The 14,716-nt window shown below is 34.6% G+C and overlaps 2 protein-coding genes across 4 annotated transcripts; both read left to right on the top strand.

The window, feature by feature from the left end:
• The first annotated feature begins 1,611 nt into the window (after positions 1–1,611).
• LOC123216534 (protein MEI2-like 1) lies at positions 1,612–11,518 on the top strand. 3 transcript variants are annotated; one of them, XM_044636976.1, is made up of 15 exons: positions 1,612–2,276; positions 2,885–3,047; positions 3,246–3,291; positions 4,818–5,162; positions 5,524–5,942; positions 6,042–6,200; positions 6,361–6,477; positions 6,563–6,711; positions 6,880–6,962; positions 7,037–7,429; positions 8,536–9,190; positions 9,736–9,820; positions 9,947–10,015; positions 10,148–10,327; positions 10,883–11,518. In XM_044636976.1, the coding sequence occupies exons 2-15, from the start codon at positions 2,970–2,972 to the stop codon at positions 11,042–11,044; spliced, it is 2,940 nt and encodes a 979-aa protein (XP_044492911.1). In that variant the 5' UTR covers positions 1,612–2,276; positions 2,885–2,969; the 3' UTR covers positions 11,045–11,518. The 3 variants fall into 3 exon arrangements, with proteins under 3 accessions (XP_044492911.1, XP_044492910.1, XP_044492912.1); XM_044636975.1 differs by having other exon boundaries at positions 1,613–2,243; XM_044636977.1 differs by lacking the exons at positions 1,612–2,276; positions 3,246–3,291 and having other exon boundaries at positions 2,912–3,047.
• Positions 11,519–11,921: 403 nt separating this feature from the next.
• Positions 11,922–14,558, top strand: LOC123216502 (APO protein 3, mitochondrial). The gene is made up of 2 exons (XM_044636924.1): positions 11,922–12,425; positions 12,596–14,558. Exons 1-2 carry the CDS (start codon positions 11,947–11,949, stop codon positions 13,485–13,487), a joined length of 1,371 nt encoding a protein of 456 aa, XP_044492859.1. The 5' UTR covers positions 11,922–11,946; the 3' UTR covers positions 13,488–14,558.
• Positions 14,559–14,716: the final 158 nt, after the last annotated feature.

The following is a 14,716-nucleotide window of genomic DNA, read 5'->3' as shown; positions in this document are numbered from 1 at the left end:
TCTAGACTAAAAGATGCCCACGTGGCACTACTATACATCTATGTTTATAATATTAATTCCTCTAAATGTTAATGATTTTATAAAAATCAATGTATTATATTATCGAAATGATAAGTTTTCAATATGTAAAATTAAAAAAATAATATTTTTTTCATTAATAATATTATATATATATATATATTTTATGTATAATTTAAATATATCAATAATACATTGTAATATAATTAAATAATATATTATTTTTAATTCAAATTTATTTAATTATATGATAATATATAATTTATATATTTAAATTATATATAAAAAATATATGTGTAGTTTAATTAAACTGAAAAATATTAAAATTTTAACTCAAATTTTGATAAATCTAAAATTCATAATCTTATTAATTATAATTATACATAGAGTTAGAATAATACCAAAATAATACAATATGATTGAATTACTATCAAAATTATATCAAAATAATATGATTAAGTCAAAATCATTGATATAATGTGATTAATCAAAATTGTATTAATATTGAGTATTATTTTTAAGCAACGTTAATCAACATATTTTACTATTTATATTAATATTATTTATTTTTGGTTTTTTTTTTTACTTAATGTTTAAAAAGAGAGAGAGAGAGAGAGAGACACGTGGGGGACCATTTCTGATTGGCCAATAATGTCACAAATCCCACTGAAATCAAAATCAACAACAAAAGTAAAAAATTCTCTGGCAATAAAAGTTTAAAAAATGAAAAAGTTAAAGTCATTTTGACCATTTCTTTTTTAATTAAAAAAATAAAAATAAAAATTCCTTGAACAGCATTGGTAACATTAACATGTAGAACGACGATGAAACGTGGATCCCTTAATGGATAACTACCCATCGAATAAATGCAACCCCACACCAACTTGGTCCCCCTCTTTGTCCTGGCTTCGGCTTAATGGCATTTGCTATCCTGTTTTCACTCTGCTTCCTAAATTCCACAAAAGCTATGTTATAAAAAGGGTGTAGAAGATTTGATAATAGTTCATGATATTTAAAATAATGATAGAGGTTAAATATAAAAAATGAAATCAATATATAATAGTTTTTTAATATGGGTCGATTTGATAGTGATATAATGAAATAAAAATATCATTTTTTATTATTTAAATTATATATTGAAAATATTAAAAATATGAAACACTAACATTCTTAACATGGTGCTAACAGTAAATACAGATTTTAACTTGTCCAAATATGAAAGTGGATTGGGGTGATTAAAGATTGGGTGAGTTTGGTATTAGTAGTTATGAAGTTTTAGGCGAAACGTTAGTCGTAAACCGTGCACTAATGGCCTAATTTTTGACAACAATGAAGATAAGTGTCGTGCAAGAAATGCTTCTTCGCACATGCAGTGTAAGTAACCGTAACCTCGTCTATTTAAATACACAACTTAAGATCCTCCCTGCTGTCTAATTGTGTAAAGAGCAGCATTTATTGTTGACTTTTTTTGTATGAATTTAGACAGTAACCCAAGCTTTAACTCTCCACGTCACAACGGCGTCAAAAGCCGTAACGCCGTTATGTGTGAGAGAGAGAGATAGAGAGAGAGAGAGAGAGAGTGGAATGAATCATAAGCAAACTCGTGTTTCAAGGGACGGGTCTGATTAATTCCATTTTTATTCATTACCGCAGACGATAAAAACATACGCACACAACGCAACCCCTGCCTGTTTCTTTTCTGTTTTGTCTTCATCCCAACTAAAAAATAGTTTATTCATTTTTTTAAGAAAAATAAAAACAAAAGTACAACCGAAATAAACTATTCTCTCTCTCTCTCCTCCCAAACTTCTTGCGTTTTCCGATCTTTTTTCTCTCTGTAACTCAGACCGGCGAGCGAAATCTCGCCGGTTACTAGCCGGAAATTTGATCTCCAATTTGAAAATTTGAATCCCCGGTTCAAATGATTCCATTCAAGAGAGAGAGTAATTTTTAAAAAATGATTTCTGAATTCTGATTATTAGATTAGATGTGTGGGAAAAAACAAAACGAAAAAAATATTCTCTCTCTTGTGTGGTGAGTAATAGCTTGTAATGCAGCGAAAAAAAGAACAAAAGATGCTGAGATCCCTTCCATTTTGTCCTTCGTAAATATATTTCTTTCTCATCTCGTTGTTAATTCTTCTACCATTCGCTTTCTCCCTTTTACGGCACCGTTCTAGTATCTGAATTTTGCGAGAGAAAGCGGAATTTGAAGACCTGTTAAAGGTGCGGTTCCTGTTGTATTTAGGAAAAGCTTTGGTGGGTTTTTTTTTTTTTCCTTGTAATTCCTTAGTGTGTGGATCAAGCTAGAGCGGTTTGGAAAAACTTGGATTTTTCTTTTTGGATTTTTTTAAACGCCGGATCGTTTTTGAGAATTTGTGAATTTTGTGGTGGAAATGCTTAATTTTAAGGGAAATTTTAATCTAAGTTTGTTTTTGTTATGATTTAGCTCAACTAAGCTGTGAGGTTGTAGTTTTAGTCACAATTAAGTAAGGTTTTTTGTTTTAGACAATTATGAAGTTTTCTTTCGTTTTCTCGCGAACCAAACAGGACATTTATGTTTTGTCATTGGTAGGTAAGCCCGTGGCTTTCATTTTCATGATATGATCATTTTTTCAAGCTACAAGAGAAAAAAAAGGAAAATAAACTATTTTTATTTTTTTATTAGGTTGTAAATAATCAACGAAAGTGAATTATATGATCTCTAGTTTATACGAAGACTAAAACAAAGAAATTCCTGATTGTGTGGTAGTGGTTTTCTTTTTCTCAAAAAATTTTATACGGTTTTCTTTGTTATTTGGCGCTTTGGGAATTAAGTTAGCTGAAATTATCATATGTGAAGTGAAAGAAATTTGAATTCTTTTCAGAAGAAGGTCATGAAGTATTAGCAGAGCTAGTAAGTGAGAAAGTTTGAGTTTGGTTTTTTTTTTCATTGGGCATTTAAGCTGGAGGATGCCATTTGAAATAATGGATACAAGGGGTGGATCTGCATCGTCCCACTTCTTCGAGGAAATTCGTATTCCTACAGAGGTATTTTGATTCTTTCTTAATAACTCCAACTATATGTATTTGTGAAGTTGTTAAGGGTTTGAATCTGTATTGGTGTGTATGTGGATGTGTGTTTCAATGTCGGTTACTTATAATCTTTCAACCACCATATATGCCAGCGGAAGACAAGATCTTTTCTTTGTAATTGAATTTAATTTGTCATCAATTTTTATTGGACAGAGACAGAATGGATTTTGGAAGTCGAATACCACGACTGATCACCAAGGTGAGCAGCATTCAATTGCTGGCACCGTTATTTTATTTTATTTTTAGATTAATTTTGTTTGCTTTTCAATCTTCAACAAAGTGTTCTACACTGGAGGTGGTTATTATTAGTTTGTTCTGACATATTTGGTGAGAATGAACTTCTATGTTGTTGTTAACAGCTGCCATCAGGGGGCATCCTGCCAGTAAAATAACTTGATTCTCAGAGAATTATTAAGACAGGATAATTTGATTTAAGTACCATGCTTTGATATTGTGAAGTGAATGTAAAATGTTTTTGTTACATAGCCAGATGGTTCTAAAGTTCTTTTTTTGTCTGTATCTAGAGGATTCTTGCACTCATTCAGTCAATGTGGAGTATATGACAACTGGATTTTGACGTTTGGTTTCTTTTCTATTTATGGAAATATTTGGTTTTATTATCCAAATTGTAATATTGAATACGAATTCAGGAACTAATATTTTTACATGTGGAAGAATGAAATAAGCTCCGGTACTCCCAACTTGTTGCTTTTTTAAGAAATTTTAAGTATGAATGTTCCCTGTAACAGAACAATTATCAACATTCATGGTAATTATATGGTGTTATATAAAAGAAGGGGTATTATTTCCTGAATCAGGGAATACCCAACTGCAGCTTAGAAATCTGTATATTAAGTGAACTGTGATGATTCCAAAATTCTTTACATTCAACGGTCAGAACCAGTGGCTGATAATTGGTGTCATTCTGGGAAATATCAGATGCTGTATTAGTGTGGTCTCTGCAAAAATTTGTCTAGGCATAGCTGGGTTTATTCTTTTAAGATAATAAACTTGTAATAATACTTTAAGAAGTGTAAAGTATCTTTAATTGCAGTATTTGGTGCTACATACTACTTTTAGTTAAATATGAACCTTCTCCAAGTCCTGAATTGTGTGGATACCATCCTGGGTTGCACTTTATGAAACTTTATTCTGATAGCTTGAGCCAGTGGCAATAGAAGGGATGGAAAACATATTGTTGAATGGATTGGTCAAGTTGATAATATTTCTTTGAGTTGATGATGAGAATTGTTAAGATACTGGATACCCCCCACCTCTTTAAAGAGCCAGTGGCAATAGAACATTTTCTCCAGGGTGTTCTTCTCTTCTGTGTCTAGTTATACTATTTCAACCCAGTTTTGTATATTGTAGTTTTATGGTCTATATAACTGACAGATTTAGTAAAAGATTTGGCTTGCTGTGTTTCACATTTTCTAGGTGGTTTTGTTGATTGTTATTGCTAATATAGATAGAAAAAATCTGTTACTCTTTCTCAGGTTTCTCGCTAACTCTGGTTGAAGTGTTTGGTGTAGTGTGGTTGTTAACATGAATTTTAATCAATAATTTTCGCCTTTTAAGTTAAAATCTGAATGCTTTTCTCTTTAAAACTTGAGCATAATGGTGTTCCTGACTCAATGACTCAACTTCCTGTGATAAATGTGTATAATTCAAATCACAAAATGTGACCAGAGAGGTTTTAATTATAATGTGATTGTTGTTGTTTAGGAGGAACAGATGGACTGGCAGCTATATCTGGCAACAAATTGGTTGCTTCAGCACCGCAGGAAAAATTTTCACCAATTGGGGTCCCATCTGTGGATTGGATGGAAATGCAACAGTCAACTTTAGCCAGTGACCATATGAAAAAGCTGGGCATTGCTGGAGAGGAAGGAATTGCAAATTCATCGGAGAGTTTATGGAATTCTGTGAATCACTATCCAAAATCGTGGTCAAATTTATCTGTGCAACCAGCGTATTATAGTTTACTTGGAAACAGAAATGGTATTAAAGGGATCCAATCTGAAAGCAGTCTGTTCTCAAGCTCATTGTCTGATATTTTTAGTAAAAAATGTAAGCTTTCGTATTGATGTTTACATTTTCCACCAGTATGCTGGTAGCTGAAATTTCATTCATTAATTTATTAACATTTTATGGCTAGGTTGATATCTTCATTTACTTGCTTTTCTATTAGAACATCATGTCAAATATCTTTGTAAAGTAGAATGCTACTTTTTGTGGATTTTTTTTGGTTTACACACTTTACAAGGTATTTCATTCTGATCAATATCACTTGACAGAACTATGACAGGAAATGGGTCTATATTTCTTATATATCCTATTTTAACATTACCTTTTGCATGTGCATTATTTCTTGCTTCTATTTTCCCAAGTCACTTACCATTTCTTTTCTATCTTCTTTGTTAACATTCAGTGAAGTTGTCGGCCAATGATGTTCTATCTGGTCAGCCTTTCAAAACAGTTACTTCTCACCATGGGGAAACAGAACCATTTGAATCCTTGGAAGAAATGGAGGCAAAGACTATTGGAAATCTCCTTCCTGATGAAGATGATCTGTTTTCTGGAGTGATTGATGGTCTGGGACATGATTTTCATGCCAATATAGGAGATGATTTAGAAGATTGTGACCTTTTTAGCAGTGGCGGTGGCATGGAAATAGAAGGGGATGATCGAATATATGCAGGACTAAAAAATTATGGTGTTGCTGATCAAGGGGGTTCAAGTGGTTCTGTTGTTGGTGAGCATCCATATGGTGAGCACCCTTCTAGAACACTTTTTGTCAGAAACATCAATAGCAATGTAGAAGATTCTGAACTAAAGGCTCTTTTTGAGGTGTGTAGCATTTTCTTGTATTTTGCTGCAGTATTTTATAACTGTAAGTGACTCCTATTTGTATTGGCAGTTAATTGGCGTTTATGTTTTTTTTATCAGCAATATGGAGAGATTCGAACTATCTATACAGCCTGCAAGCATCGTGGATTTGTTATGATTTCTTATTATGATGTAAGAGCAGCATGTAATGCAATGAGAGCACTTCAAAATAAGCCCTTGAGGCATAGGAAACTTGACATACACTATTCAATTCCCAAGGTGCAGTGGTGTTTTCTGTTTGGATGCTCTTAATAGTTATCATTTTGTTAAACATGTTGACCTTACCATTGTTTTTGATTGTTGTCATCATTATTTCTGTTGCTATTATGTGACTATCCAATTGGTTATTGCATTCTCATGGTTGGCTCCCTGACATTAGGATAATCCATCAGAAAAAGATACTAACCAGGGCACATTGGTGGTTTTCAATCTTGATTCTTCTGTTTCGACTGATGAGCTTCGCCAAATTTTCGGTGCTTATGGAGAAATTAGAGAAGTAAGTGGCTGTTTGAGTTATTGCTTATTACACTTATATGATGGATGGTAGAGTCAATTTATGTAGTCATTTCTTTGGTTTGCAGATCCGCGAGACTCTGAACAAGCACAATCACAAATTTATAGAGTTTTATGATGTTAGAGCTGCGGAGGCTGCACTTTGTGCATTGAATAGGAGTGACATTGCTGGGAAGCAAATCAAGCTTGAAGCAAGCCGTCCTGGGGGTGCAAGACGGTATGGTGCTTATTTACAAAGATTTCTTCTATTCTTATTTCAACTGTTAGATGGATGCCAATGACTGGACCTTATATTTCCCTTATTGTGGGTCCTGATCTTATCAGTGGCAAAGATCTTACCTTTTATGTAATTTTTTGTGACTTTAATATTCTTGCTTTTTTGCAGTTTCATGCTGCAGTCAGAGCAGGAGCAAGATGAACCAAATCTTTGCCAAAGTCCTTTTGCTGACATGCCATCAGGACACATGGGTATGATTATGACTGTTAATAGTTTTTTCCCCTACTTGTGTGTGTTCTTTTCACGTGAAATTTTGGTGCTGCAGTTTCACCTGGAGCAATTGCATCTATATCCATGGATACTCGGTCACTCCAGGCTTTACATTCTGCTTTGCAGTCGCCTGCAAGTGCATTTACTGAATCTCACCAGACTTCCAGTGTGCCAAACAACTTGCCCTCTCCAGCAAGGGTGGCCTCTTTTGGCAAAAATTTTGACCTTCATGAGGCCAACCTCTCTTTGGATGAAATGAAGTTTAATAAACAACATCCAAATTTCCATCCTCATTCTTTACCTGAGCATGGTAGTTTGGCCAATGGTATTCCATACAACTCCCATAACTCTACTGGTAATGCTGGTCAGAATATTACAGAAGGACTTGACAATAGGCATATGTGTGGAGTGAGTTCAAATGAGCACTTGATGGAACCTAGTGGAGATGGTAAGTTCCATTGATTCTGCTATTCCATGGTTTTGAATATGTGTTATTCTATTGGCTACAGCATTTAAGTATTTCAGGAATAGAGAGCAATGGGCTTTTTACAAAGTAAAACAACAATGCACACCACAAAGTTCTAGGATTTGCTTCATGCTTAATGATATTAGATGTTAATTTTTGTTTTATGCTTTAGAGATGTCCCAATAAGACTATTTTAAGTAGCTGGACTAGTAAATTATCAATGTCCAATCTAAATTGTCTGGTATAACACTTTTTTTAAGGATTTTTTTTTCCCAATACTTATAAAACTTATTGGACTCTAATCCCAGCTTAACAAGATTTTATATATTTTTCAATGGATAATGTTTGAAATTAAGTTTACATAAATTTATTTTACTAATTTATTCTTATATTTATTAAAATAATTATTGGTTATACTTGGTTATTGTAACATCATTAATATTATTAATCATAGAAACTACTATAGGTTAGAAATGTAATAACTAGTATCTGGAATCTGGTGACTTGAAATATCGCCGGTGAGTTCCAATGATAATACTGGTATCAAAATGATACTCTTTGACCGATTTATTTATCAATGTAACTTTCAAGGGCAATAAATGTTAAAATGATACCAATATTATTATCAAGGCAAACTTCAGTCACTGTAATCTGGCAGAAGTTGGCAGAAGTATGGCTGTCAGCAACTGTGGATCTTTAGTGGTGAACTTTTACTTAAAATAAATAAATTGCAGGCTTCTTTTATTATGCTCGGGTAACATTTTTCTCTATCATTAAGTGACTACTATCAATTGTTGTAAATAATTTGCCACTCATGTATCTCATTTTAATAGTTGGTATTGTCAAACGTCCCCAGTAATCCAATATCCTCTTAGCCGTTTGAATGATTGTTATGCAACAGCTTTATCTGAGAGCTGTCTTAACTTGTCATGAGGGACATTGATTAGAATACCATAGTATCATTCTCTTTATGGTTGACATTGGATGGTAACCTCAAGATGCTTGTTTCTGGAGATGTAGAGTTTACACTCTTGATTTTTATTTATCAGTTTAGTGACATTGTTGCTGACATATTCCTTTCTGTCTAGTTTTTGGATCTTCTGGAAATGGAAATCACTCCCTTCATGGAAATCCTTTTGTGTGGAACAACTCCAACTCACGTCACCAACATCCTTCAAGTCCCATGGTTTGGCCAAATTCACCATCGTTTCTCAATGGTCTGCATGCCAGTCATGTTCCTCATTTGCCTGGATTTCCTAGAGGACCTACTTTGATGCTGAATGCTGCATCGCCTGTACACCACCATATTGGATCAGCACCAGCAGTTAATCCCTCCCCCTGGGACAGGCAACATGCTTATGCAGGGGAGTCTCCTGAAATTTCTAATTTCCACTTGGGTTCTCTCGGAAGTGTTAATTTTCCTGTTTGTTCTCCATCACATCCAATGGATATTGCTTCACACAACATCTTTTCTCATGTTGGTGGAAATTGCATTGACATGACTAAAAATGTTGGATTACATTCTCCTCAGCAGATGTGCCACCTTTTTCCTGGAAGGAATCCAATGGTTTCAATGCAAGCCTCTTTTGATTCTCCTAATGAGCGTGTGAGAAACTTCTCATACCGTAGAAATGAAACTAATTCTAATCATGCTGATAAGAAACAGTATGAACTTGACATTGACCGTATATTGCATGGTGAAGACAGCCGAACTACACTGATGATAAAAAACATTCCTAACAAGTATGTAAACTGTCATTCCAGCTGTTTTTAACCATTTCTTCTTTGTTCTTTTATCATGGATGTTGCATTTAGAAACAGTTTAGGCCGTAGCATTTTCCATCAGTGAAACTGTCCCATGCCTGAACATCATATTCATATATTTTTTAATTTACTTTTACCTAGATCACTCATAGACACCCTGATATCATTAGCGGCACTTTCCTTTGGTACTTACAGGTTTATTCCAATTTGTTTAGTAATCTTTGGTAGGTTGCTTCTTTTGATTTGTTAATCAACATAACTTAGGCCCTTTATATGGGATGTTTTTGGTCATTTTATATTGGAAATTTCATAGTTAAAGATTGGTCATGTGTTGATCTTTCAAGGTAACCACGTTTACCAGCTAGTCAGAGTGAAATTAGATGAGCGGTAAATATGTATTTCGTGCCACACAATGCTATTATTGATTATTTCTTACTTTGGCTGCATGTTGTAATAAAACCAAATTCCTTGTGTTTTCCTCTTTTGTTCTTTTTCCCTTTAGTTTGATACTGTGATTTCAATAGGTATACTTCGAAGATGCTTTTGGCTGCAATTGATGAGCAATGCCGAGGAACATATGATTTTATTTATCTGCCAATTGACTTCAAGGCAAGTTAATTTTAGGGATTTTGCCCTTCTTTTAGGAGGAAACATAAATTTCCTCATGAAATATGTTTGAAATGCTCATATTTATAGATGATGTTTATGCATTACTAATTCTACAATTACCAACAGAACAAATGTAATGTGGGCTATGCATTCATCAACATGATCAATCCTCGTCAAATCATTCCATTTTATCAGGTTAGATACGTGAACATCGATATCTACTTGAAGGACTTTACCATGTACTTTCATTAATTGATTTGCATATTAGAGAATAAGTATCGACACAGTATACAACTTGCTGAATGAATGAGAAAACATCTTCTGTAGGCATTCAATGGCAAAAAATGGGAAAAGTTCAACAGTGAAAAGGTGGCGTCTCTTGCTTATGCTCGGATTCAGGGAAAAGCTGCTCTTATTGCTCATTTTCAGAATTCAAGCTTGATGAATGAGGATAAACGTTGCCGACCTATCCTTTTTCATACTGATGGTCCTAATGCTGGTGATCCGGTACAATATCTAGACCTACATTCTACTGAATTCGGTTTTGTAACTGTTTGCCTGGTAGGGTAATTATTATGCAGTTCATTATTTATACCAATGTTATTCCTTATTCATATTACCAAAAGAGAGAAATTATTTTGGACTTAAACTTGCTTTAGTGAAGAGTGAATATGCTGACAAATTTGCTAGTACTTGGACATGAGCTATCATTATAAAGGTTTGAATTAAATATTTTCTGGGATGCAATACTAAATCACCTTTAAAATTTACTTGTTAACAACTTGTGGCCCTATATGTTCATTTCTGCTAATTCATGGTTCCTAGATTAAGGTCTTAACTGGAAGCAATCATTTGATGACAAAACCTGGTGTTTATTTGGTGGACAAAGGTGCCAGAGTATTGTTAAAATTGTTATGGTTTAGAAGTTATTCTAAAAGGTTGATTATCATACTGTTTGTACTGCATGCTGAAATTGACTTGATTGGTTCTTTTATATGTATATTAGAGAATTTCTTTCTTTTTCAATATTATGCTCTGATGATCACATCTCTCTCTGTGTAGGAGCCATTTCCTATGGGCACCAATATTCGGTCAAGATTGGGCAAACCACGAAGCATTGGTAATGAGGAGACCTATCGCCAAGGGGTCCCTTCAGCTTCTGCAAACAGAGAGGAATCTCCCAATAGATCGGATTCTTCAGTTTCTTTAAAGGACGTAGATTGAGTTATCTGCTTAACCAAGGCACTAACTATAGAACCCCATATCTGAGTATCCATCCCAATTCTGTATATCAGGGGTGGCCTGATGATTTTTTTCGGCTAATAGAGGACCAGTTTCAGAGGGTTTTGGAACCAAATCCAAGTGGGCTACTTACCAAATTTTTGCTCTTTGTTTTGACAATTTTTGTATCACTGCCCAATTAACAGTACAGAGCATCACTTGATGGAGCTTAAAATTTTGGCTTATAGTTGTGAAGTAAAGAAAGTTAAAAGAGTCTTGGAATCTTCTCTGTTTTTGTTTTCAATTTTGTATCCCAATACCTCTTATGTAATTTCATTTTTAGCCTTGAGGTTTTGGAGGCCTTGTGGGTGTAATTGCTCAAGAAGAGAGAGCGAGAGAGAGTACATTCAAGTAATCTGTTTGTTGGAAACTTTGTAGCGCCCTTGTTCACTAAATTATTTGTACTTTCTTCTTCAATATCTCCTTTGAATTTTTTTCAAACTAATAGATGCCCACATCAGACCCAGCCAATTCAATTTAGGATCTGAGGTTTAGGTGTAAAGGTTTGAGATTTAAAATTTAATATCTATGGTTTCTGACTTACAGTTTAAAGTTTAAAATTCAATACCTAGGGGTTAGAGTTAATGGTTTATGATTTAAGATGTGAAGGTTAAGGGTTGGTTGAACAATAAAATTATGTAAATAATTAGATAATTTTAAATTAACGATACCAGAACACCCCATTATAAACATAACATTTTTCTTGGCTAAAATCTTATAATCCTAAATTGGTTGATTTAATTAATTAATTATTAATTTTTTTTTGTAATATATAATTTGTGATTATTTTTATTTTAATATCAATACGGAACAGAAGTATTTAAAAATAATCTTTTTTCGTTGAAATGTTAAGGGAAGGGCTCGAGGTTATAGTTACTGTAGATAGTAGCAAACTCTTCAATTTTCCTGGCAGCCGAACAGAGGTTCGAAAAGAAATGCAAAGAAGGATACTGTCTCAAATCTCTTGCTCAAACAAACTTAACAACCTCCGATTCACCAATACCGTTTTCACTTCGTACAAAGCCCAAAACCGAAATCTTAGCGGAGATGCAGACGATTCTCTGTACTCAGATGTACCGAAACCACGCAGGAACAAATCGGAGAGAAAGCCGTATCCTACACCCATGAAGGTGTTGATACAGAGAGCTAAAGCAGAGAGAGAAGCTAGAAAATCCCAGCCTGTTAAGCTACTTGAACATCCACCTGCCAACGGATTACTGGTTCCTGAGCTCGTTTCCGTCGCTCACCAAGTCTATTCAGCTCATCAGTCTCTGCTCTATGTTTTGTCAAAACTCGTTAAAGTTATTCCCTTTCTACGCTGTAGGTAATGCAATTATTCAATTCTCGTCGCCGTTTGGCTATATCTACTTTAGATTAATAATGGATGCGATTTACGAGAAATTAAAGTGTGTGTATTTCAACATTTGGAAAGATTTTATAACCCATCATGTGATTTTCTTTTTTTTAATTTGAATTTTTTTTTTTGTTATTTAGGTTCTGTACTGAGGTTCACGTTGGTCATGTGGGTCATGAAATACGAACCTGCGCTGGTCCGAAAAGCGGTTTTCGAAGTGCTACACATGTTTGGAGAAAAGGGGGAGTTGGTGATGTGGTGTTCTTCCCCAAGTGCTTCCATCTCTATGATCGTGTTGGGAAGTCAAGAGTTGTTCATGATGAGAGGCTTAGTGTCCCTAGGCTTCCAGCCATTGTAGAGCTCTGTATACAGGCCGGTGTAGACCTTGAAAAGTACCCTACAAAGAGAAGAACAAAACCTGTGTATTCTATTGAAGGAAGAATTGTAGATTTTGAGTCTGTGATAGAAAATGATGAAGTAGAAAGAAATTTAGATTTAAAAGATGATCATCAGACAAAGCTGGGCTTAGGTGCTAAGATTGATGGATGTGAAAGCAAATTAAATTTAGAGAAGAAAGGTTATTGGGTGGATCAATCAAATGATCAAGATGGAGAGGTTTTAAGGAATTTGAGTATTATGACAATGGACTCATGGTTTGAAATGGTATCAGGAGTTAAGAAGATCATGGAGAAATACAGTGTGTGGACCTGTGGATATTGTCCTGAGGTTCAGGTTGGTCCCAAGGGACACAAGGTAAGAATGTGTAGAGCATCAAAACACCAGTCTCGTGATGGATTGCATGCATGGCAGGAAGCAACAATTGATGATCTTGTTGGTCCAAATTATGTTTGGCATGTTCGAGATCTTAATGGTCCTGCTTTGGATAACAACTTGAAGAGGTTTTATGGCAAGGCCCCAGCTGTTGTAGAACTGTGTGTGCATGGCGGTGCTCCAGTTCCTGATCAATATAGAAGTATGATGAGATTAGATGTGGTTCCTCCTCAACGAGATGAAGTTGATCTTGTTGCTTGAATGATTTTCCTTTTAACCTTATAAATGATACAACTAGGCTATTAGGCTTCTGATGTTACCCTTTTTGAGGTTGTTGGAGATGTTGCTTTATAGGGTTAAGCTGATTGTTAGTGAGTGGGTGCTGTGTATATAGTCAAGCTCTGACAAATTGGTCTCAGGTCTTCATATGTTGGGTTAAGTGTGCTTCTCTTAGTCTGACCTTTGATTTCCTGTGCTTTGGAAAAATATGGCGTCTTATTTCATCTCTCCTTGTTCAAATAGGCAACATATATGATGAGGATTCAGACGATCATTTCTCTGGTTTCGAAGGCTAAGCTTCAGACTGATGTTGCCAATGCAGTAGTTGTGACAAATGAATTGGATTATACTGCACAGACAAGCATGAAGAACCATTGGTTGCCCTATTTATGCACGTTGAAGAAGTAGAGAGTCACTGTTGATTGTAGGTGGTTTGTTAAAACTCCCCAGATCATGGAGTTTTGAGAAAACCATACTTGTTAGAGATCGATTCGTAAGAAATTATCGAGCAATCTCTTCTCTGCTGAGTACTTACAGCAATGGGGTCCTTTTGACTCCTTAAAATTGATATAAACTTTATACCTGTGGCATCAGAAATTGCTATTCCTGAAAGAAAAAGGAGAAATTCCTTCTAGGTCTGCATTTATTATGTGATTAGGGTTAGATGAATTGGTAGAAGCACCGTCTAGTTTCTACATTGTAATTCAATGCCAAAGTAAGAAAGTGCACTTTGAGCATTAATTTATAGTGATATTGATTAGTATATTAATTCCAGTGATGTACATTTATTCAACAGAGTTGGCTGTGGCCTCTAAACACCAATGAAGTTCATCTTGGAGGGATGCATTGTTTACCTGTTAGGTAGCCATGAATTCTCAGAATTGTGGCCAAAGTGACTGGAGGAGAGAGAGATAGTAAGTCAAAAGCTTTTGGGATTATTGTGGCCAATGTTATCAAGTGCCATTGTAATTACCTACCTACATGTTTTTGGAGGCTGCTGATGTTGAACAGAACCTTTGAACTCATGGAAATGAATATTCAAAATTACTTGAACGCTTGTGGTTATTTGTTCTCGTGTTCCAAAGATTTAAATGTAGATTGGGAAGATAATTAGATATATTATTAATATATAATTATAATTATTTAATTAATTTGAGAGAGAATAACATGAATGAAATGAAAAGGCTTTGCACGGGGCCAGGAAAATAATA

This window comes from Mangifera indica, chromosome 5 (assembly GCF_011075055.1).
Source record: "Mangifera indica cultivar Alphonso chromosome 5, CATAS_Mindica_2.1, whole genome shotgun sequence".
Classification (NCBI taxonomy): Eukaryota; Viridiplantae; Streptophyta; class Magnoliopsida; order Sapindales; family Anacardiaceae; genus Mangifera; species Mangifera indica.
The sequence above is the reverse complement of the archived record's forward strand: the minus strand, read 5'-3'. Positions and strand labels throughout refer to the sequence as shown.